General features: G+C 29.4%; 1 protein-coding gene across 1 annotated transcript; it reads right to left on the bottom strand.

The window, feature by feature from the left end:
* LOC119607296 (sorting nexin-12) lies at positions 1-22,665 on the bottom strand. Its single transcript, XM_037961165.1, has 3 exons — positions 22,214-22,665; positions 563-658; positions 1-496 (listed from the first exon to the last, which is right to left on the bottom strand). The coding sequence occupies exons 1-3, from the start codon at positions 22,388-22,390 to the stop codon at positions 266-268; spliced, it is 504 nt and encodes a 167-aa protein (XP_037817093.1). The 5' UTR covers positions 22,391-22,665; the 3' UTR covers positions 1-265.
* Between the last annotated feature and the right edge of the window lie 3,124 nt (positions 22,666-25,789).

The raw sequence follows: 25,789 nt of genomic DNA, 5'->3' as shown, positions 1-25,789 counted from the left end.
TATTTGAAAACCATATTATTATTGTGTATATTTAATATTAAGACAAATACAATTAGATTATTTAACATTGGAATTCGAAAATATATAAAATGTAGTATATGTAGCATATTCTAAATTAAGAGAAAAAATATTCTTATTCAATCATTGTTCACATCCACAATTTTATCAATGATACATTGTAGATTGCAATTACTAGTTCATAAATCTTTACACTCTTTGTAAAATCTTTAACATAACATATGTGTATATTCACTTGCTTAGTTTCTTAAGTATTACGTATTTTTCCGGGAACATAATTTTTATCAATGACACTCTCTTGTAAAAACATATGAAGACACCTTTCATTCTGAGCCAAAGGATGACCGGCAATTTTGTTGATAAATGCCTCTAAACCTTTGCGTCGTTCTTCGATAAAATTTTCATCAAAAATGCCTTCGTCGTTTCTAAACGGCATTTGTCTCTTCCAAGCTTTGCCGGGCAATGGCGGTACGACAATCTAAAAAGAGTTAAATATTAAGAGTTAAAATTTAAGGAATACATCTATTAAAAATAGCGATCTTACTTTACTATCACGTTCCAACTCATTTCTTAACCATTCAAAATCGCTATATCGACGGCGTACACTAGAATCCTTAACTTTAAATACAGGGAGATTTGTCTGGAATATTTTTGTAAAATAAATTCTAAAATTAAAAATATACCTACATACATTAAATAAAAATATAAATTAAAAAAATGAAGTTATTTTTGCAAATTACAGTATGTACATTATGGTTATAACTATTTTTGGGCGGTAAAATACCATAGCACTACCCTATTATCAATACTGTTCTGATAATAAAAACCAACTTTATAAGTCAATTTGTAAAAACTTTCCGCACCGAAAGCAATTTCTAAATTTCTAATTTCTAAATGTTAGTAAATTAAATTATTGTAAGAAATGTGTTTAAACGCTGTATAGACTGCATTTTGCATTCATTTCGATAAATTTGTAAAATATAGAATAGTTTATGTACATACAATTTATATACATATATTACATGTTGTAAATTAAATAAATTTCGAGGAAATTGTAAAATAGTTTATGTACATACAATTTATATACATATATTACATGTTGTAAATTTATTGAAATTTCCATTGATTTTTCTTAAATTATCGGCAACATTAATATAAACATATCATAATTATGTACATATGTATGTATGTATGTACATTACCTGCAATGTGAAGCTATGGTTCTTTATTTATAATGACACATCGTTCCAAAGTTCGCATAGGGAAAAAAATTTTAAGCAAGTGCAGTAAAGATTATCTCGTAAATGCATATTGTACCATATATGGTACATGACAAACTAAATTTTAACTACTTAATCTTAAATGTGATAAAGTATATTAACATTTTATTATGACACGAAAGTGTTTTACTTTATAAAAATGGTACAATAAACTGGTGGGGTAGCTTCGCCCTGATAAGCAACCGAAAAGACAATATTCTCATGCATGAGAATATAAATTGACCCAGCAAAAAAAGATGCAATATTTTCATTACAACTATTAACCCGAGTTTTAGATTATCGTGTCATTACAAAACATCAAAACATTTTAAAGCTTATCGTCGTTCTTTTAAAAAATAAGCGGTGTCCTATGTATTGATTTGTTCATGTTAACGAATAATTAATGAGAGGCTCCCACTACGATATTGCAACTTTTTGGAATAAAATTATTACATCAAGAGGGAGAAAACACATTGACCCTATATCGATATTTTTACTAAAAGTATTTTAATATTTCTCATATAAAGTTATACTATTATCTATAATATGCAATAATTTAGCGAAACATTTTTTATGCTGATGATGTTTTTCTTTTGTTCAAAGGTGTTCGTGAACCTACTTCTGAATCGTTTGTTAATAATGTTAATTTGGGAAAAATCTCAATTGCAAGATGGTGATAAAAATCAGTTTTAAATCATTATTTAGAAGATGAACAAATATTTTATTTTTGAAGGTGTTGTAAGAAAATCGAAATATTCTAACCCTTAATAGCCTGATTTTTTTGTTTGAGCGGAAAAAATTAATGTTATAAAACTTACATTTCTAAGCAACTTTTGTTCTACAACTTTGTTCATATGTAGTATTTACCTAGTATGTTATGTGAAAAATACCTGGTTGGTTCCTAGAGGAACCACCAGGCACCCGGACTTCCAAATTATAAATATTGTAAAACGTACTTTAAAGGCAATAATAAGCAATTTCATGGTTAATAAAGACAATTATATTGGGATATAAATACAATATATGAAACAGCTCTTTTCTGAAGAAAAATATGATTTTATGCGACATTTTCGACATCGACAACTTTTGTTAGGGACGAATAATTTTGATTTTTTGATCGCGGTATGCCTTATATTATAAATTTTGGTAAGAGTATTATGTGATCTAGGTGAATATCGCTAGTTGGCAATAAACAGAGATTGTACGACGACGTTTCGAAGCAATTTCAACCCCAAAATTTTTTGGTCGATCTTTTCTCACTCGAATTTTAACACAAGATTTCATCAAGCATTGATAGACTACTGGCACAAATGCTATGCTTCATTTCGAAATAAATCAATCAAAAAACATCCCAAAAATATAGATTTATATAATCTGATATATGAAAAAAATTGATGTCCCTTAAAGAACCAACCAGAAATCTCTAAAAATCTCTCTAACTAAAGAGGAAAATCACTTAAAATACCTATTATTGCAATAATATTAGGCAACGATCCGTAAAATATTTTTTTCTGTTTAAAATTTTGTCGATTTACAACTAAGTCTTTTTGCCAACAGTACACAATATCACAAATGGAAATTTTTTTGAGGTAATTGCATTCTTTTGAACCCGGACAAGTCAAATGAATCTTTATTCCAATACCGATCAAAGAAATTAGTGCCCCTTGCAATTAAAAACATTTTAAAAGTCATAACATGAAGGTGACAAATATTTAAATAACAAAAAACTTAATTTTTATTGGTTGGTTCCTGGCGGTACCACCAGGCTATTAAGGGCTAAGAGAGCTGGGCAAATTATTAAATATTCTAGCCACTCGCACGTGGAAAGAACGCTCCAGTACTGATGTTAGTCTAGGAATCTGAATTTGACGATTACGACCTGAGCAACTAAAGGAGAAAAATGACATAATGCGTAAAATGTTACCATTTTTGTAAATATTGTAAAAACAAAGTAAAAGTCGCGACTTTATATAATTAGGAAAGAACATTTTAAAAATCTGCAAACAGAAATTGATACATGATTACGACGTCGTAAACAGAAAAGGTATCGAATAACTCTATTAAATAATTTGGTGAGTATTTTAATGTTATACCCTAAGGTACCACTGTAAATCTCAATCCCATATAAAAATAAAGGCATTATTAATGAATGAATTATTATTATTTTGAGCATTAGGTAAATCAAAAACTACAGCCTTCGTTTTTGAAGTGTTTATAATCAATTTATTTCTACACATCCAATTGTTAATATTGGAAACAGCATAAGAAAGCTGCACTTTCATTACATCAGCAAATTGTTTTTCACCACAAAAAAGATAAAATAAATCATCCGCGTAAGCAAATGGAATACAAGATGAGTTCTTATCAAATTCACTGAAAATGTCACTGATATAAATATTAAATAGGATAGGCCCAAGTACCGAGCCCTGAGGTACACCACTTCTAACCGGTAAAATACTGGAAACTATTTCACCAATTGAGACATACTGAAATCGATCAACAAGATATGAAAGTAAAAGTTTTCAAAATGATAATGTAAGACCAAGATTTTGATGCAATTTTGAAATTAAAATGCAATAATCGACTTTATCAAATGCCTTAGTGAGGTCCATTGAAAGAAGGACATTGAAATTTCCTTTATTTAAAGACTGTCTTATAGTATCTGTCAATCCCAGTAAAAGAGAGGTCGTATTTCTACCATGTCCAAAACCATATTGAGCATCACTAAAAAACGATGTTTCATCAATATAGTCCAATAACTGATTTTTAAGCAAAACTTCCACAACTTTAGATACTACAGGTAATATTGAAATTGTACGCAAATTTGAAATATCATTAGATTCTCCGATTTTCCTTATATGCACAACTCTACCTATTTTCTAACCCATAGGAAACGTAGAAGTAGTTATTATATTATTAAAAACTCTACCTATGCAATATGTATGTTCCAATAAAGGAAAAGACTAATTTAAAAAATTTAACTGAAAATCCATCGCAATCAACAGCATTAGATTTAATTGATTGTAATGCAATAACTAGCTCATTCAGGTTAACAGTTCGAAAAGAAAATCTATTATAAGAAAAATCTTTTCTATCAAAATTAATAAATGAGTTATCACCTTGATTAGAAGAAAAGAAAGAATTTAAATTTTCGACATCAATATTATCAATGTTAGTAACAGTAACTCCAATTACATTTGCTCGAAGTGTGTTCCAAATTTGTTCAGACTTCTTATCATGAAATAATGTGACATGTGCTTTGCGTATAGCATTACGTATAACGGTTTTTGACCGATTTCTCAAGCGGCAAAAGTTATTTCAATTCTTCTTCGATCTTTTCCGCAGGTATAAACGATAAGAAGCATTTCTAATCGTCAAACTATTTTTGATCTCAGGGGAATTAAACCACGAGTCATCACTAAATCAACAAACTTTACATTTTCTAAATAACACAGCGCTGTGCATTTGACATAAATATAAAAATAATAAGATTGCTTACTCATTAACATCAGCGGTGAAGAAAATTCTATAAAAATCACAAAAATTAAAAATACATTCTAAAAGAGAATAATCAACATCATTAAAATCGAAATATTCAATGAATTCCTTAACCATTGGTATTTTTACATCAAAAACTGCATATTTAAATGAATGACGTAAAGTTCCTGGAATTTGAAATTGTCCTGACGGAAATATAAGAAAATAATCAATTAAAGATGTTGAACCAAATATTATGCTCAAATGAGTAGGTAGAGAGTTGTGATGACAGATCATGTTTAATCTACTACACATTTCCTTTACAGAAACTGCTCTAGAAATATCAAACATATTGTTATTAAAATCGCCAATAATGACAATATCATTGTATTTAGTCAAGGCATCTGTAATACTATCCTCTATTGATGTTAAATCACCGTGAGGAAGATAAACAACACCAACAAGTATTTTACGACCAGATACAGTTATTTCAATAAACAAAAATTCGGCAGGTACTATTAGTTTTTTTTTAGTTTCTCTGCAGATAATATTAAATTTTAAACTCCTAGATACACCGCCACCACCTGTTATACCCGGGCGATCGTTTCTACAAATTACCTAACCTGGAAGACAAACGGAGTTCGATGAAATATACTCAGTTAACCACGATTCAGTTATTCCAACCACATCGAATAAATTGTTACTTAGAACATGTCTCAATTCATCGAGTAGTGCAAAACTGAAGATGAAGGTGACCAATTTTTAAATTATTTGAGTAATTATGCAATTAAGATTCAAAAAAAGAGTACATAAATTAAAAAATTATTAACAAAATTATATTCAAATTACACCAACGAATAACTAGTCGTATTTGGCTTAATTAAGTTTTTAATGAGAAACTTCCAAAATGTTTTAATATAAAAGCTACATTGTTAAATGTTAACAATAATGTTAACAAAAATGTTGATATAAATTACCAAATATCAACTAGTTTTTAATAAGATGCAAATTGTATATAATTACCAAAACATCTAATAAATGCAAAAAAATAGTATATCACAAAATTGTATACATATGTATGTAAATTAGATCCAACTACCACTAGAGTCATGTTCAGTTGTAGAATTACCATCTTTCTCTAGAATACTAACGCATTACTCCTAAGTAAGCATTTTTACTATTTCGTCCAAGAATACAGACTCAACTTTAGGAATATCATAATTTTTATAAGTATGTTTCGTAATTTTTCCTTTCTCCTTTAATTTTTTACAAACAGCAATCAGTTCTTTAGTTGTAGTTGACCACCAATTACAAAATAATATTTATATTTCTCTGATGATTAATTATTATCATATCTCGAATTTGTACTGAATTAAATTTGACTAGTACTGAGTTTCCTCCCTCAAAATATGTACAATGTTATATATCGGAATAGTATAGTTGAACATTAAATAATGATGCTATTTTAACTATAGGTTTCCGCAAATTTTTTAATGTTCTTGGCAAACCTTTTATGACTATGTGTGTTCTATTTAAACGACTTTGAGAAATATTATTTTCTGTTTCCAACCGCTTTATTTTTTTCGGTGGCTACTTTATCAATAATCTTAATCATATTATAGCAGTTTTTTATTTCAGTTTGTAAATTGTCTCCTCCTATAAATTTGCCTTCTGAGTATTTTTTTGCAAGTACATCAGCTTCCGCCAGACGGAATTATGGATTTTGTTATAAAAAACGTTCCGGAACAGAATTTTGTTAGTGTAAATATGAAACAATTTATTAAATTTTTTTTTAGATCTGAAAATTTGACCATAACGAGAACACAGCTGCCACCGCTCGGGTAAATACTTCATGTGGGTTCTTTATATAAAATGTTCCGGAACAGAATTTTGGTTAACCGCGTGTAAAGTGTAAATATAAAATATAAAACAATATTGTTTAATTTGTTAATATTTAATAGAAAAAATATTTTTGTTATATTAAGTTTGTACATGCGTACCAATTATTCATTATTTATATAAGAAAAATATTTGTTTACAAAATGCTTGGTATTTTCAGAATTTTTACATAAATTCTGGCAACTCTATCATGCCTGAGTAAACGTGTTTGTTATACAGCTGTCAAGTTTTTTTTAATTTTTCACTTAACCATCAGATTTATAAGACTATAATTGTTGAATTGTGATTATTTATATTTAAGTGATCATTAAAATATTGGAGTACACCTGTCTTCCTTCTTCAGTAAACAAAATTTATATATTTTATACCTATGTTCCTGCAAGTTCTTTATTGAACTGTTGTTGCTGTTGAGTTGCTGATTAAATTTACAGTTTTTGGCTTTTGTTTTGTTGTTGCTGCTGCTATTTTTTAAGTATGCGTACCACTAAAAGTATTAAGTGTGGAGTATGCATTATTACTGTTGGAAAATCCAAGGGTAGTATTATGTGCAGCAAATGTAATTTATGGTTACACCCCACTTGTGCCAAAGTTTCTGAGAAACATCTTGTACTGTTTAGTGAGAAACCTGAATCATTTTCTTTTACGTGTTCTGGATGTGCACATTCTCGTGTTCCTGACGATGATGATGATGGCTCCATTAAAGCAGAAGTCCGTGCTTTGAGCAACAGTTTCAATAATTTTGTTAAGGCAAATCAAGAAGACCGTGATTCCTTTAAGGCCACTATGGCTCAACTTCTTGCAGATTTTAAAAAAGAAGTATCAACTTGTGTCAATGAAGTGAAAGCTGATATCAGCGTTGATTCCTCCACCTCAACCAAAATTGCCGAGCTGAAAACCGGAAATGATATTCTACATCGCCGACTTAATCGTGGTGACATTATATTGAGTGGTATGACGGCCGGGTTAGATGACCTTATATCGAATGTTGTCTCGTTATGCCTGTTTTTTGGTATTACTATTAATTCTCAAGATATCTATCAAGTTTGCTACATGAATAATCATAAACATATTTTGGTTAAATTTAATAATATTTCTATCCGGGACCGTATCATGAAAGAGTATTTTAAGACAAGGTCGCTAAAACTTTGTGATATAATGGGTGGTGAAGTCAGTAGTAGAGTATATCTGAATGACCCCCTGCTGCTTCAGAGCTAAATGTTTTATGTCGCAAATTGAAGAAACAAAATATAATTTCCAAATATAAGATTCTTAATGTGGATCGAGTCAAAGCTAAAATTACATTAGTTGATGGCAAGGATGTCATCTATAATGTTAATGAGTGTGCTGCCTTATACAACAACAATATTAGTTCCTGATTGTAGTTCCATAACTTTTATTTTTTCTTAAATTTGTTTTAACGACATTATTTTCTTGAATATTTCTGCTTTTTTTTTAATTTTTGGCATAGTTTTGTTGTCGTTAAAGCTTATTTTCTTTTACCCTTACTCATAAACATCATTTTGTTTTGTGTAAGGTTTAAAAACAAAATTTCCATACGAAGTTTGATTTATAAACCGTTTATAAAATTGAATTTTGTTTATGAATAAGGCATTTTGGAAGTATTATATTTGTTATACTTAAAATAATTTTTGTTTACATACTATTATTAATACCTATTTATCATCAAATTTTTAAATTTATCAGGCGTTACGGGCATAGTTTTGCATGGAGTTATTTAATAGGCCTTTGATCTTTTATATTATTATTTTTAATAGTGCTTTTTAATTTACATTAATTGTTTGCTCTTGTCACTTTTTATATTTATTGATGTCTACTTAAATAACTTCCATGCGGGATTTGTTCGTGAGTTATAGGTAGATTTGAGATTTGATTATGAATAGGATTTTTTTCGTTTTATATGATCTCATTTTATTGCTTTTGATAGCTGTGAATATTATGTGAATTTTTAAATATAATTTTTAGATTTATTTTTATTAAATTGTATATGCATTGTATTATATATTTTTACTTTTGGTTCCCCAGCTATCTTTTGAATGTATTTGACTATGTCTATAAGTAATAACATTGGTCCCATTGTGAGTAGTAGCTCGTCCATTAAAGCGTCGTTGTAAAAGTTTGTGGGTCTGTTAAGAATTGCACATATTAATTCTCTTAACTCGTCTAAATTTGATGAATTCAAGAGCATTGTTAACAATAATTTTGACTTAATTGCGATCTCAGAGACGTGGTTGAAGCCGTATGTTTCGAACCGATCTCTTAGTATACCTGGTTATTCCTTGGTTAGGAATGATAGAATACACGCTCGCGGAGGTGGTGTTGCTATTTATGTATCTAATTTACTGAGATACAAGATTGTTTTTAAGGTTTCTGAGCCTAATATTTGTGAATCGGTGTTTATTGAATTTATTAACTGTGGTATTAGAACGCTATTTGGTGTTATCTATTTGCCTCATGGTGACCTAGCTTTTTTGAGGAATCTCATTTAGATCTATTTCTTAAATATGCTAGTATTATGATTGTAGGTGACTTCAATTGTAACCTTTTTAATGTTACGAAGGCTAGTTTGATTAGATCAATGTGTTTAAGGTGTAATCTGTCGGTTTTTCATAAAACCAGACCAACATATTTTGACATTGCCCATCGTTCTACTTCGATGTTGGACTTCTGGCTAGTGAGCGATAGGTCTATGATAACTTTTTCGGATCAGTTCTACTGTCCTTCTATATCCCATCATGCTTTAATTTATGTTGTGTTTGATATTAATATTAGTTCTTCATCTCTGTTTTTTGAGTATAGGAATTACAATAACATTGACTGGGATGGTATACTGGCGTCTTTATTTGAATTTGACACTCTTTCGTTTTTTGATTCCAACGATGTAGATTTTCAATGGCTTCTTTTGAGTTCACTTATTAAAACTTTGTTTGATTTTGTTCCAATTGTTCGAAAGCGTATTCCTAGTGAATCTGACAATTGGATGAAGTCTCGTAACGTAATTTTGGCGACTTCTCTTCGAGATATTACCTATTCTGCTTTTCGTCAATCTAGGTCTGATAGTGATTGGAAAGTATATTGCCGGTCTCGTAATAAAGCTAAAAATGTTATTCGTAGGGAAAGAAAAAAATACTTTGGGAGATTGTTCTCTGGTTTAGATTCGTGTGCACTATGGAAGATTTTGAAGAAGAGTGGTTATTCTAGTAACAATGAGTTCTCATGTGAATTTGATGTTAATGATATTAATAACCATTTTGTTAATGTTACTCATACTGATATTGATTTTAATGTTGACTTTGACAATATTAGTGGTTCGTTTTCATTTAGGTGTGTGACGGAAGATGATATTTTGCTTGCTGTCTGTAAGGTAAAATCTAAGTCTATGGGTACTGATGATATACCGATTACGTTTATCAAAACTATTTTTCCTTATATATCTCATTTACTAGTTTTTCACGTAAATACCATCTTGACCACTTCAGTTTTTCCTGCAGGCTGGAAGACTGGACGTGTTGTTCCTATTCCTAAATCTGACATTGTTAGGAATTTAGATGATATAAGACCTATTTCCATTTTGCCAGCCATATCAAAGGTCGTGGAACATATTATCAAAGATCAGATTCTAGCTTTTGTCCCTTTGAATCTTTCTCCCTCCCAGTATGCCTTCCGGCGTGGTCACAATACCACTTCATTGCTGCTGAGCCTTACTGATGCTGTACGGGATAACGTAAATAAGAATTACTTATCTTCATTAATTTCACTGGACTTGGCGAAAGCATTTAATTCGGTTAATTTTGTGGTTTTGATTAGGAAGTTGATTGACCATTTTAACTTTTCGAGGTCGGCGTGTTTATTAATATATTTATATTTAACAGGTAGATATCAATTCGTTGATATTGGTGGTGTATTTTCGGATACTCTGCCTTTGTTTTCTGGTGTTCCCCAAGGATCGGTACTGGGACCTCTTCTTTTTATTATGTACGTTAATGACCTTCCTAATTACATTGCAAATAACCTATGTAGACCGTTTGTTTTTGCCGATGATGTGTTTCTTTTGTTTAGCTCTCATAAGGACAACATCGATGTCTTAGAATCTAATATCAATCACATCCTGGTGCGCTTCCTGCAGTGGTCTTCTGCTAATGCATTATTGGTTAATTTCTCTAAAACTAAGGCAATGCTTTTTGGTAACCCCGGACATACTTTGAATATTTTTATTGAGGGTGAGAGAATTACCTTTGCGGATAAGCTTAAATGTTTAGGTATATATATTGATAGTCAGCTTAACTTTGAGTCTCATATAAATCATTTATGTGGTCGAGTTTACGGTGCTTTACGCAAAATTTATTCTAATAACATGTATTTGCCTTGTCATATTAGATATAAATTAGCTTATGCTATTTTGATGCCTCATATATTTTATGGTCTTGAAGTTATAACTGGTACGGTGTCTTGTATATTAGCTAAACTTAATCGTATTGTTAATGTAATAGTCCGTTATGTTTATAATGTTCGGAGATGGGTCCATATTTCTGAATATGTCAAAACCTTTTTGGGTTCTTATTTTAGAGATATTGTTGATATTCGTAAATTACTTCTTTTCTATAGGATTATTAATACGGGTATTCCTTACTATATTTGCTCTGAATTTTGCTTTTCTCATTCTACTAGGAATACCCAGATTATTATACCTAGGATAAGAAGTAGTTTATTTGAACGTTCTTTTGTTGTTAAGGTGGCTAGAATTTGGAACTTTATGCCCCTGGATCTTCGTATTTTTTCTCACTCCAATAATGCCTTTCGTTTGAAACTTCTAGCGTACTATTATGATAATGCTTAGGTAATTTTACATTTTCTCTTTTTCATTTTACACTTGTGGCTACTACTTTGGGATTTTATTATTATTTTTATTAGTAATCCGTAATGATTCATTTGGCTGGGGAGCCTATTTGTTTAAGTGTATATACATTTTTTATAGTTAAATTAAGTTTATTTTTTTACAAGTGAAGAAAAGACATTACACTTAAATTTTAAACAAAATAGATCTAGTATACCATTATCATTTTCTTTGTTATAAGAAGAAAAATATTGTAAAAAAGCAATAAAATTAATAAAAAACATCCATTTTACTTTTACTCGATTAACCGAATAATTTTGAATTACCCGATTATTAACCGACTAACATAAAACCTCAAATAATTATTTGTCGAATAAACCGAATAATACAAAAACCCGAATAATTGAATACCCTAGTGTTAACCCGTTATGGGAGAAACTATTTAATTATGTTGTATATATTTGAGCTCATTGACAACCTGAGACTTAAACCGCATTATAATTTTTTAAAAATCTGAAAGTTTATTTTTTTATTTTCGCGCCACTAAATTGTATATTACCCCCACAGTGCATCAGTGCTGATAGAGGGTATAATAACTTTGTCATTCCGTGTGTAACACCAAGAAATATTCATCTGAGACACAACAATGTATATATATATATGTACATATATATATATATACAGTGGTGGCTACGATTTTAGCACACTTGGTATATGTTGCCTATAACATAAAATATTTCCTATAGTTCTTAACTTTTTTAACAAATTATTTTTTATGCGTAACACATGTCCTTCGATGATCACGACACATTACATTTTGTTCCACTACTTTGTTGCATATAGATTTTTTTCTTTCCAAAGTACATCTACCCCCAAAAAAATATGGACATAAATTTAGCACAAAATTAAAAAATCATTAAAAAATTAAAAATAAAACAAAACAACCGGCTATATTTATCTTATTGCACTTAAAATTTTATATTTTGTGGAATAGTTGCAGATTTTGATAATATCATTTCTCCTCCTGGACATAATCTTCACCAGAACCCTCTAGAAATTTCATGACATAAATATTAACTTTCAGCCCATAAATTGGCAAAATTCTTGGTGATTTCTGCTTTTATTTGTTGGTCCATATCATGTTATATGTTCTCTATTGAATTGGAATCGAGAAAATATACTGGGCACTGCACACATGACAATCCCGCTCGCTTCCAAGCAGCTCATCTCAGCACTTTTAGCATATTTACGGTCGATGTCGACCAAAAAACGCCATCTTTGTCCTCCGATTTTTTTTAATAAAGTATTTAAGATCCTATTTTGATAGTCATACGGATCCATTTCTGCATCCAACATCAATATAGGACCAACAGCACGCCAAGAAAATGCAATGAATACCATGAAATTTCCCCCTATTGTGATATATGATTTCTCTGGAACACTTTAGCTTTATCTGCATGATTGGAGGATACTAGTTGAAGATTAATAGGATCAAATTTGATGGAAAAATGTAATTATGCTGTACTCCAAACATGCAGCAACAACCAAAGTGTACATTTAAAACCATAAAACACAATGGGTGAAATATGACGAATTCGGAGGCGTTTTCCGGGCGTAGTGGAGGTTTTATACGCAAGGTGGATGCACAAATGGATCAGTATGACTATCAAAATAGACTGTTAAATATTTTAGTAAAAAAAATTAGTGGACAAAAGTTCAGTTAAATGGCGTTTTTTGGTCGACAATGACCCAAAATATGTTAAAAGTACAGAGAGGAGCTTCTTGGAAGCGAGCGAGATTGACATGTTTGCAGCGTCCAGAATAATTTCTAGATCCCAATCCAATAGGGAACATATTAAACGAAATGGTGCAACAAATAAAACACAAATTCCTAAGAATTTTGCCTATTTATGGGCTGAAAGTTAAAATTTATGTCATGAAATTTCTAGTGTGTACTGGTGAAGATTATGTCCAGGAGAAGAAATTATGTTATCAAAATGTGCAACTATTCTACAAAATATAAAATTTTAAGTGCAATTACATAAATTTATCCGGTTTCTTTGCTTTATTTTTAATTTTTTAATGATTTTTTTTATTTTGTGCTAAACTTATGTCCAGATTTTTTTGGGGGTAGATGTACTTTGGAAAGAAAAAAATCTATATGCAACAAAGTAGTGGAACAAAATGTAATGTGTCGTGATCCTCGAAGGACATGTGTTACGCATAAAAAAGAATTTGTTAAAAAAGTTAAGAACTATAGGAAATATTTGATTTTATATTTAACAGATACCAAATGTGCTAACCTCATGGCCGCCACTGTATATATAGCAGTTGGTAACTACACATGTCAGGATGCCACCTAGTTCATTATATACATGTACTGTTGCTGATTTGGACTTTTTTATTTGCATTATTTCTCAATTAATTGTTAATATTTTATTTACGGCTGGGAAGCCTACAGATGATTATTAAAGAATTATATTTAATTATATTACTACTTATTGATCTCAGGTATTTATTATTACTATGCAATATTGTTATTTTAGCCGCGAAGGCTTAATATTACAAAATAAATGAATAAATAAATAAATAAATATTCTTGATCCTTATGAAATTCTGAGTCGATCTAGCTATGTCCGATTACGATTTTCACCTCTAACGTGCAATCAAAAAAATGCTCACGTTGAGAAAACTTAACTGTTTAATTTTTTGTTCAATTCAGCAAGATCAGTGTTGACAAAAGGTATTCAGCAACTGTTTTTTTTGTACACACAGAAAAGAATATAGTATTTTTATATGGCAAACATTAGTTATTGAAAGGAAAAGTGAAGCAGTGGCGTTTTGGGTAGAACAGTGAAATGAGAAGTGGAGCATAAGTGGTTCGAATTTAGGTCAACTCAGTATTTTTATTAAAAATATATAAATTTCTTAAGAAACAAAATTAATTGTGCAAAATGTATAAGTACTTTTGTAATTCCTTTTCAAAAAATTTGATTTCTGAAAGGAAATCTTCTGTATATTTTCAAAATTCGATTATTATAACCTCCACCACCATCATTGGAGCAGGTTTGTTATTCCTTGAATAAATAGTGTTTAAATTTAGAGAATCAAATTAATTCTTTATAGTATTTTTTCCATACATGAACCAAATCAGAAATCGCACTTCTTTCAATTTGGAAAATAGTTACTACCCAGCAAAAATAAAACGATGTTCTTCCAAAAGAATTAGATTTTTCTGTCGAAGAAGTGAAAATAATTATATTTTTTGATCTTACATTTTTATGAGTTAAAAATATTATTTTTGGGCTTTTATGTTAAACGTGACTATTTCTCTTATTAATGTTAATATTATTTATATCAAATTAGTAATATTCTATAATACTACAATTTCAATTCCATATAACTTCTGAAAAATAAAAATTTTTTACTAAAAGTAATGCAGATCAATGATTTTGTCCTGATAGTTTAAGGCGTAATGAAAATGAAAAAATTAAAATGTTTGCGAAGAAAATTATTTTAATTCTTTTTGAAGCTTTAATTCTAGTTTAAAGACAAAAATACGTTCATTTACTTATAACTAATTTCGAGCGAAATTTTGTAAAGTTTGATTTTACTCTCTCATTGCAAGTATTTACTGGGAAAGTATATGGCCTACAATCTTTAAACGGCCGTAGATTTTATTATACCAAAAAATGTTGAACAAAATATTACTTATACATACTTTGTTAAATTACACTTTGTAAAACAAATATTTATTTAATCATTTTATATTTGAATTTTGTGTTTTATAGAAAAATAATTTTCTCAATCTTCAGACGGCACATGATTATTGGGAAGAATTAAGAAAAGTGCACGAAAAATCAACTTTATCTAATAAAGTGATGCTCTTAAAGAAGTTATGTAGAATGCAATTGAAACCAAATCAAGATATGGAAGCTCATATATCTGAAATTCTAGAAACGATTTAGCCAATCACCTGCAAGTAGCGTTTTTATTAGGAAGTTTGCCAGATGAATACAATGCAATAATTACTGCTTTGGAAGTGAGATCTGAAGATGAATTAACATTGGACCTTGTTAAAGAAAAATTAATTCAAGAATATAAACGAAAACAATCAAGTGAACAAGAACAGTCAAGTACAACGAATTTAGCGTTGAAAATGCAAAATATGAAATATACAAAGAAATGCTATGGATGTGGTAAGGTTGGACATATTAAGCGTGATTGTCGTGTCAAAAAGAATTTTGAAAGTAAGAATTCAAAATTAAAGGCTAATAAAATTAGTGAAAAACCAAATTCTGGTGAAATTGAAGAATTTTGTTTGAATTCTGGTGACAAACTTAACCAAAACGAATGGTACGTAGATTCTGGTGCAAGTTGCCACATGAGCAGTAATAGAAAATTTTTTACAACGTTTAATGCTGAAGTTAGTGGTAACATTTATTTGGCCAATGGCAAGAAAATAACAGCTCAAGGTTCTGGTGATGGTTTCATTCATTGTGGCAGTAAACAAATCAAGATAAAGAACGTCCTATATGTGCCAGAGTTAGATGGAAATTTATTATCAGTTGCTAAAATGGTTCAAAATGGTTTACAAGTTTTATTCAAAAATAATCAATGTGAAATATCAAAAGATGAAAATATATTAGTAACGGCAAATCTGGTGAATAATCTATATATTATTGAGCAAACGCAACATGCAAATATTGTTAAAGCAAGTGAAAGCGAATGTATCCATACGTTTCATAAAAGATTTGGTCATCGTGATAATAAAATTATAAAATCAGCTATTGAAAATAATTTAATATCAAATGTACAAATAAAATCTTGTAAGTGTTCTGAACTTTGCGAAGTCTGTTTTAAAGGAAAGATGACAAGACAAGAATTTCCTAAAGCAACTCAAAATCGTGCGGAAAATATTTTGGATTTAGTACATGCTGACTTATGTGGACCTATGCAAGCTGTAACACCCAGTGGTAACAAATATTTCTTAACAATGATTGATGATCATAGCAGGTACTGTGTTGTTTATTTTTTAACAAATAAGAGTGAAGCGTTTGAGAAAATAAAAGAATATGTAGCCTATGTTGAAAATTTGTTTAAGAAGAGATTGAAAGTTTTGAGAACAGATAGAGGAGGTGAATTTAAAAACAAAGCCTTAAATGATTTTATGAAAAGTAAAGGTATCAGTCAGCAATTTACAGCTCCTTATACGCCAGAACAAAATGGTGTAGCTGAACGTAAAAATAGAAGTCTCATCGAAATGACTCGTTGTTTACTAATACAATCAGGTTTAGAATTGAAATATTGGGCTGAAGCAGTGAATACTGCAAATTATTTACAAAATAGATTACCCTCTAGATCTACAAATAAAACACCTTATGAATTTTGGTTCTCCAAACAACCTACTATGAAACATATTAGAATGTTTGGGTGTGAAGTATATTATCATGTTAATAAACAATTTCGTAAGAAACTTGATAATGTGGCAAAAAAGGGATATCTAGTTGGATTCTGCGATGAATCGAAAGCTTATAAAATTCGTAATAAAGAGAATAATAAAATAACTATTTCAAGAGATGTTAAATTTATAGAAAATTGGAATAACAACAATATTGTTAAAAATGTTGACCACAGTTTAGTTTCTATAAATCTTTTAAATTATAGTGAAAATGAAATAGTAGATAACTCCCAGCCTAATGAAATTCAAGAAGAACATAAAGAAAGCTTTGATACAGCTGATAGTGATGCAGAAGATTCTGTGGAAATTTTACCTAATAATGAAAATAATGATGTTTTGAGACAAAATGAAACTAATAAAGAACCATCAAATATAAGAAGATCTTCTAGAGCAAACAAGGGAATTCCACCAGAAAGATATGACTGTATAGCTAAAATCAAGGCGTTAGCAGACGGTACGACAAAATATAAGGCGCGTCTTGTAGCAAAAGGCTTTTCTCAAAAGTATGGGCAAGACTATGATGAAGTATTTGCTCCAGTAATTAAACAGTCCACATTTAGATCTCTTCTAGCAGTTGCGTCGTACAAAAATATGATAGTACATCACATTGATTTTAAAACAGCATTTCTAAATGGTGATTTGGAAAATGAAATTTATTTAAAACAACCAAAAGGATTTGAAATTTCAAACAAATCAAATTTTGTATGCAAATTAAATAAAAGCATTTACGGTCTCAAACAGTCAGCGAGATGTTGGAATCAAAAACTTAATGAAACATTAATAAGTTTAGGATTCAGAAGGGGAACTACTGACTGTTGTTTGTATACAAAAGGAAACGGAGAAAATATAATGTATTTACTAGTTTATGTAGATGACATACTTATTATAACGAAAAATAAGATACTTTTAGAAGAATTAATTCAAGACATTTCAAAATTATTTAAAATAACAGATCTTGGAGAATTAAAATTATTTTTGGGAATTGAAGTTGAAAAAGTTAATGGACAATTTTTATTACATCAACAGAAATACTAAGAAGATTTTAGAACATTATGGAGTATCTAATTCAAAACCATCAAAAATACCATTAGATGTTGGATATATAAAAGAAAATTACACATCAAGTGATCAATTAGAATCAAACAATTTATATAGACAAGCAATTCGATCATTACTGTATTTATCTAACAACACAAGGCCTGACATTACAGTTGCAGTTTCAATTCTGAGCAGAAAAGTTTCCTGTCCTACAAAAAGAGACTGGAATGAAGTTAAAAGAATATTTAAGTATTTAAATGGAACGTGTAACTTAAAGCTATGCATTGAGGCACAAAACCTAAATATTACTGGATATGCTGATGCAGATTTTGCTGGTGATATAAAAGACAGAAAGTCCACTAGTGGATACGTATTCCAATTAGAAAACAAAAGCATTACATTGTCTTCAACAGAGGCTGACTTCGTTTCATTAGCTGAAGCTACACAAGAACTTTTATGGCTGAAAATGTTATTCAAAGATTTAAACCTAAATATTTCTGAATTTAGAATAAAAGAAGATAATCAAAGCTGTTTGAAGTTTCTAGATGTCGAGAAAACAAATTCGCGTACAAAACATATCGATATAAAATATCATTTTGTTCGTGAAGTCAAGCAAGCAAAAGAAATTAAATTTGAGTACTGCCCTACTGAGAATATGCTTGCAGATCTCTTAACAAAACCATTGCATAATATCAAAGTAGAAAATTCCGAGAAATGATTGGCCTTATATGAATGTTTTACAAATTGAGAAAGGGTGTTGAACAAAATATTACTTATACATACTTTGTTAAATTACACTTTGTAAAACAAATATTTATTTAATCATTTTATATTTGAATTTTGTGTTTTATAGAAAAATAATTTTCTCAATTTTTCTTAAGTTCCTTTTTTCATGTCAATAAATTAAATACTAATTTATTTTACAATTATAAAAAATCACAACCGCTGCATTTATTTAACCCGAAAGGATATATAATAAGATATTAATATCCAATAAAAAATAAAAATGAACATCACTCCAATGACACGCTAATGTAAAATTCATAGGTTTTTCACCCGAATTTTAAGCACTTCGAGTTACTAGTTGTGATGAAAATATTACATCTTTTTCCACACTTCTTTTTGCTAGATTGTGATAAAAATACTACACCTTTTTCCACACTTTTTTGCTGTGGTCCCTTTTTTTAGGGACTGCAATGCTAAACATAATTCATAACAGCCATAAGTATTAGGTCCGTGCTTTAATAGATTCAGGTTCGGAATCTTCTTTCATTTCTGAACGTTTACGAAAAAGATTAAAACTTCTCACTCATTCTGCGAATTTTAACGTTTCTGACGTTAATTGTGTGGTTTTTGCTTTTTGAGTTACAAAATTTTGTCCTTTGGAAATTAGTTCAGATTTAGATTCTTTAATAACACTATCAACGCATTTGTTTTACCAGAAATAACAGGAAATTTGCCTTCGACGTATGTGAACGTAAAAATTGTAGAAATTATTGACAGATCTTTGTTTGGCTGATTATAATCTTTTTACTAGTAGGCCTGTATATATTCTTATGGGAACAGATTTATATCCGCGTATTATTATACCGGAAATACAACACAACATATCAGGGTCATTATTGGCACAGAAAACTATATTTAGTTGGATACTGACAGGCGTATTTAGTCCTAGGCACTTTGAAACATGCATATATCGACAATTTAACATATTCTACGTGGTCTAAACCCTTCTTATTTATTATCCTTATATATCTTAGATTACATATTTATATTAAATAATAAACCACCTCCAGGACTTCGGTTCTGGGGAAAAAGTAGAGACTTCATAAAAATCCACCTTCGGGACTTCGGTTCTGTGGGGAAAGTCGAAAGACTTCGTAAAAATCTATGTTATGTAAATGAAGAATTAATAAAAAAAAAAATCTACTTTCGGCACTACGGTTCTGTAGGGAAAGACGAAAGACTGTGTAAAAATACACCTCCGGGACTCCGGTTCTGTGGGGAAAGTTGAAAGACTTCTTAAAAATCTACCTTCGAGTGTGCCGTTCCGAAAATTGGACCGGAAGGGGACAAAAAAAAATAGGCCAAATGGCAAAAATCTGACAAAATTTGTACTTTTGTGCTCTAAGAACGATTTTTTTCTATTCTAAAGCCAAAATATTATAAATTATGATTTTGATAGTCTCAGACATATGTACATATATTTAGAAATCCCAGCATTAGGGTAAAAAACGGGTAAAAAAGGGAAATCTGTATTTGCTGCGTAAAGGGACTTAACAAATGCATATTTTCAGACAATTCAAACTACTTCAATGAATAATTAAAAGAAATAAATAAAGAAGTAAAAATGTTGGGTATGGCCGACCATATGATGCCCTACACCAGTGATTATGTTACAAATGTTGATTCTTTTTTTAATAATAAAGCATTTAAATTAAAAAAAAAAATTATATAAAACTAAGTTTTGCCGATTTTTGGTGTCATACAAGAACATTTAACATATTTATGAGCTTAAGAGCCATATTCAGGGGTGCGATTGTATGGGGGCTATGCGAAATAATGCTCCGATTTTAACAATTTTCAATATGATTCGTCCTTGGAAATTTCATCAAATTATTTTGCAAATAGCGACCTGTAGCATGCGAATAATGTTTTTAATTACACTTAAATGGCTGGAACGATTTTCTTTAAATTTGAAACATAGTGTATGGTGTGATAGGCAGTATTGTTTTCCAAAACATGGATAAGAAGGGACACGAAGGGGTATGTGGATGAAAAAGGGACAAAATTCGTACTTTTGGGAGTAAATACTAATTGTTGTCTTTACTCAAGAAAATATTTCTGATTAAGCTTTTAAAGTGTCTGAAATATGTATTATGTAGCAAAGTTCCGTTTCGAAATAGGAGAAAAGGCAAAAAAACTGTGTTGGTACCTTTTATGAATATTGTACTAATGAAATTTATTTTATAGCTTTATAAGTTCACAAAGAAATTCTTGTTTCTTCATAAGACCTTCAGCATTCTTTGAAACATGAATAAGTTAGGGAAAAATTAGCACTTTATGCTTTAAGTCAAGCATTATTCCTTCTCCTAAGTTAAATATGTATGTTATTATTGTTTTACCTAACTAAATACTATTAGAATTATAATTATGGAATCGTTTAGCTTTATAAATTGGCAAAAATAAATTTTTGAAGTAATCTCTTAGCGAGGGGTAAAATGAGTAAAATTTTTTTTATATTTCTGAATGTTGAAAAATTTCAGAAATTGATCTATGGATATAAAGCAGATTTTTTAGTTTTCTCTGACGGAAGAATACTTAAGTATAATTTTATGAAACCACTTAAAACCCCGGGAAACGCCGGTTACAAACATCTAGTATTGTTATAAATAGAATATATTTATTTTATTTTTTATTTAACATCTATGTAGTTTCACATGCACATCAACTTTTCTATATGTGAAAGCTTTTTCTTCAAAATTGTTACAGAGTGTAATATCTTTAAAGTTAATAAAAAGTTTTTTTTTTTTTTGGATTCCAATAAACCTTGTCATATAATTAGATTTTTTATCCAAGTTATTAATTAAAATTAAAAAAATAATAAAAAAATGTTTTATTTTTTTAAAGCTTTCCTTAGTTTTCAAAATCATGCTTTTATGGGAAAAATATGCAAAAATATAATTTAACAAATCGATGCGAAAATTGGTCGAATAAATTGGTCTGTAACGTGTAAATATCTTATCCATGATTCCATACGACGCACCATAAAACATGCATTTGCATATTTTAGCTTCCCTGGTCAAAAGTGACTTTAAATAATAAAATACGTTTTATTTTAATTATAATGTATATATTTACTATTGATTACAGATAATTCAATATGACTAATATTTTATGGGCATCATTTTCAGTCTCAGAATTTCGTGCGAAATTTTTTATTAAAAATCTTATCAATTTTTTGTATATACATACATATGTATTTCCATTACGCCTAACGATATTAAAATTATACATAAATTTACATATATGTTTAAGTTAGATAAGTTTTTTATCCTCCCTTTGTAAAATGTATATTATAGCTTCGAGTTTCATTAATTTCGTGGTTCCTCTTTGTACATAAGTACATATAAACATATGTATGTAAATATATATGTATGAATGTACGTACATACGTATGTATGTGTACATTATTTAGAGAATACTTACTCTCATTTTTACTTCATAATCGGTGTATCGTTTCTTTCCTGCTGTCATGGTAGTTTGAGGATTTACAACATCTATTTCCAAAAAATTTGCAGGAACCGCATAAGCATCATCAAGCGTTTGCTTTTTTACATTAAGTCTGCGAGTGGCATCAGTATTACCATCGGATTCCACCATCATATCGTTGTTGTTAAGTCGTATTTCCAATATTTGACAATTTGTATAAAAATATTTCTAGAAAGCCCAAAATTGGTTTTCTATTTACTAAATTTTAAATTGAATAAGCTGAGATTACCACTTTTAAAATAAATAATGTTTTTCCATTTATTTTCACAAATGTTTTCTTGTTTCTTTTTAATTAAGAAATAAAATATTCGTTTTTTTTATAGTGGTATAAAATGTAAAACAAAGAAACAGAGCCCTGCGCCTAACATTAACGGCAGCTACGGCTGACTCTAAAATTTCGGCGGCGGCTTAGCCCATGTCTATATTAGACAAATATTTATCACGATACTTGACAAAACGTCGGCAGAAAAATTGTCAGTTTTTTTGTTTATGTTAATGCATAGGGGTAACAAAATGCTGATTTTATCACGACAACTCACAGATAATTTTATTGAAATAATGCTATATTTTATAAAAACAATTAAAATTAAATACAAATTTTGTAATAAACATTAATTTCACTAAAACTTATGTTAAAAATCAATTTTAATTGCACAAAAACAAAATTCGAAACAAATTTTACAATAAAATGACGTTTGTTATCAAGACAACGTTGTCTAAACAATTGTTTAGACAACACTGTCATGATGTTATAACGCTAATAAATGCTATCTGTACCTGCTAATTTTTTATCATGATAACAATTTGACGTTTAGCATAATAAATATTTGTCTAATATAGATAGGGGTTAAAATCAGCTTTAAGTCCTGTCTATATTAGATAAATTTTTATCACACTAAACGTCAAATTGTTATCCAGATAAAAAATTATCATTTTAAGACAACGTTTATTAGCGTTATGTGCAATTAAAATTTCGTTTTTATATATGAAAGTTTTAATAAATATATGAAAGGGTTAATAAATGCGGTCATATTATATATCTTTGAAAAGGTATTTCAAAGCTCTTTCTAACGATATATATATATTGTCAGGATCGGTTCATAATTAGAGAAGATATTGAATATATATAAATTTAACTTTGATGGTCTATAACTCCAAAACTATACATTTGTTGACCAAAAGACATATATCACAAGTCATAGAATTGAAAGCTTTATATGTGGTATAAATTTTTTCATGATCGGAGAGTTATACCTATAGTATATTTAAGCCGTCAAAGTTTGTTATTGTTTACATTTTTATATTTAAAAATTTCCGTTAAACGGAGAAAAACTTCGTTAATATTTTGAATTATTTATGTAAAAAATCTAAAAATACCAAGCATCTCGTAAACAAATATCATTTTATTTAAATAATGGCATAATTGGTATGTATACAAATATGCTATTTAGGAAAAATATTTTTTTCTATTAAATGTTAACATATTAAACAATATTGTTTTATATTTTATATTAACATTACGTGATTAACTAAAAAAATATCTTCCGGAACACTTTATATAAAGAAACACATATGAAGAATTTAGCCAAACAGCGGCAGCTTACTTTTACATATGGCTTAATTTTGAAATCTATTAAATGTTAACAAATTAAACAATATTGTTTTATATATACACTATGTAGATAAAGAGATTAACTAAAAAAATTCTGTTCCGGAACGCTTTATATAACAAAACCCATATAAAGTATTTACCCGTCCGGCGGCTGCTACATTATGGCCAAATATCGAAAATTACTCCGCCGGAGTAGAATTGTCCATTCGCAACAAATATTCAGTCATTCGTAATATAATATTTTCATGAATATGTACTTTTTGTTTATGTTTCACAAAAAATTAAGTTTTACTTAACTTCAGGCACTCACTTAAATTTTGCAAATTAATCTGCCGGAATAGAATTTTTCGTTTGAAACAAACATTCAATTCAGAATATATTTTCCTCACAAATTTTAATATCTTTATCTTTATTTTTTAATAAAATATAAACATTTTACAAACATTTTTTATCAAATGAATTCGCCGTACTTATGGTTTTTGACATCTACGTAAACCAAATGCAAAAACAAAATACATGTAAAATGTTGTTGTTGCAGAACTGCCACCACCTTATCTGAATTCGCCTTGGAATAATGTTTGTTCCAAATGAGAAATTCTACTCCGGCAGATTAATTTTGCAAAACTTATGTTTGTGCCCAAATTTATGTAAAATTAATATTTTTGGGAAAAATAAACATAAAAATTTATTGAAAAATTATATACCGAATGAAAGAATTTTTGTTGTAAATGGAAAATTCTACTCCGTTTGTTAGTTAATCACATTATATACACAGTGTAAATATAAAATATTTGGAACAAGTCAGTTTTAGTGACATTTCTCTAAAAAAAAAAAAAAAAAACCCAATATAGAGCGTTTTGAGACGATAAAAGATATACATTTTTTTTGTCGGCCACGCCTACTTTCGAGTGGGCGGGGCTCCAAAGTTTAATACATTTTTCAAAATTTATACATCAAATTAAAGGTATTGAAAATACCTTTCCAATGATATATAACAGGATACTAAAATATGGACCGACTATGGGTATTTCCCGGAAAATATATATTTTGACCCGACTTTTTTTTTCATCTAAAAGAAATCGGAAAAAATCTCTATATAATTCTATTATAAATTTCTATATATTAATAGCCAATGAATTAAGCTTTTATTTAAGGTATAAACCATTTCTGTATCTAATCAAATGAAAGAGATATTTGATTTCAAAAACTATTTATTTTATAATTTAATTTACATATCATCAGAGTTGTCAGATTCCCCTATGAAGAAAATAGTTCATCGTGAGAGGCCAACATATGTATCAAAATATTTTTTGTTTACACGGCTTTCTTTGCTTAATAAAGATTTCCTAAATAGCCGGCCTACGGCCGGGCGCAAGAATTTTCTCCTCTATGGTATGTCCAACACCGGCTTCGCTTAATAAAGATTTCCTAAATAGCCGGCCTACGGCCGGGCGCAAGGATTTTCTCCTCTATGGTATGTCCAACACCGGCTTCGCTTAATAAAGATTTCTTAAATAGCCGGCTTACGGCCGGGCGCAAGGATTTTCTCCTCTATGGTATGTCCAACACCGGTTTCGCTTAATAAAGATTTCCTAAATAGCCGGCCTACGGCCGGGCGCAAGGGTTTTCTCCTTTATGGTATGTCTAACATCCGCTTCGCTTAATAAAGATTAGTATACATACGTTTTTTTTTTTCATAATAGCAAAATCATAATTAAATTATTAATATCTCAGGAACTATAACACTTACAAAAACATATTATACCTTAATAAAAAGCTCAATATCTTGGCTTTTAAACAGGGATCGTAAATAATTATTATCTTTGAATTTTTAAAGAAAAAAATCAAATATAAGAAATTATAGGAGAACAACTTTAAAGATACCATTTTTATTGTTTTGA

This window comes from Lucilia sericata, unplaced genomic scaffold (assembly GCF_015586225.1).
Source record: "Lucilia sericata isolate MDLA Ls3-8-SP2 unplaced genomic scaffold, ASM1558622v1 Contig000685F_arrow, whole genome shotgun sequence".
In the NCBI taxonomy this organism is placed as follows: domain Eukaryota; kingdom Metazoa; phylum Arthropoda; class Insecta; order Diptera; family Calliphoridae; genus Lucilia; species Lucilia sericata.
This window is presented reverse-complemented; position numbering and strand designations above follow the sequence as displayed.

Excerpts from the sequence above, each read along its gene's own strand:
- LOC119607296 (XM_037961165.1), bottom strand. The coding sequence starts at position 22,390 with ATGATGGTGGAATCCGATGGTAATACTGATGCCACTCGCAGACTTAAT. Across the intron at positions 659-22,213 it reads ATTATGAAGTAAAAATGAGA|ACAAATCTCCCTGTATTTAA; the intron begins GTAAGTATTCTC and ends AAAATATTCCAG. Across the intron at positions 497-562 it reads AGTTGGAACGTGATAGTAAA|ATTGTCGTACCGCCATTGCC; the intron begins GTAAGATCGCTA and ends AACTCTTTTTAG.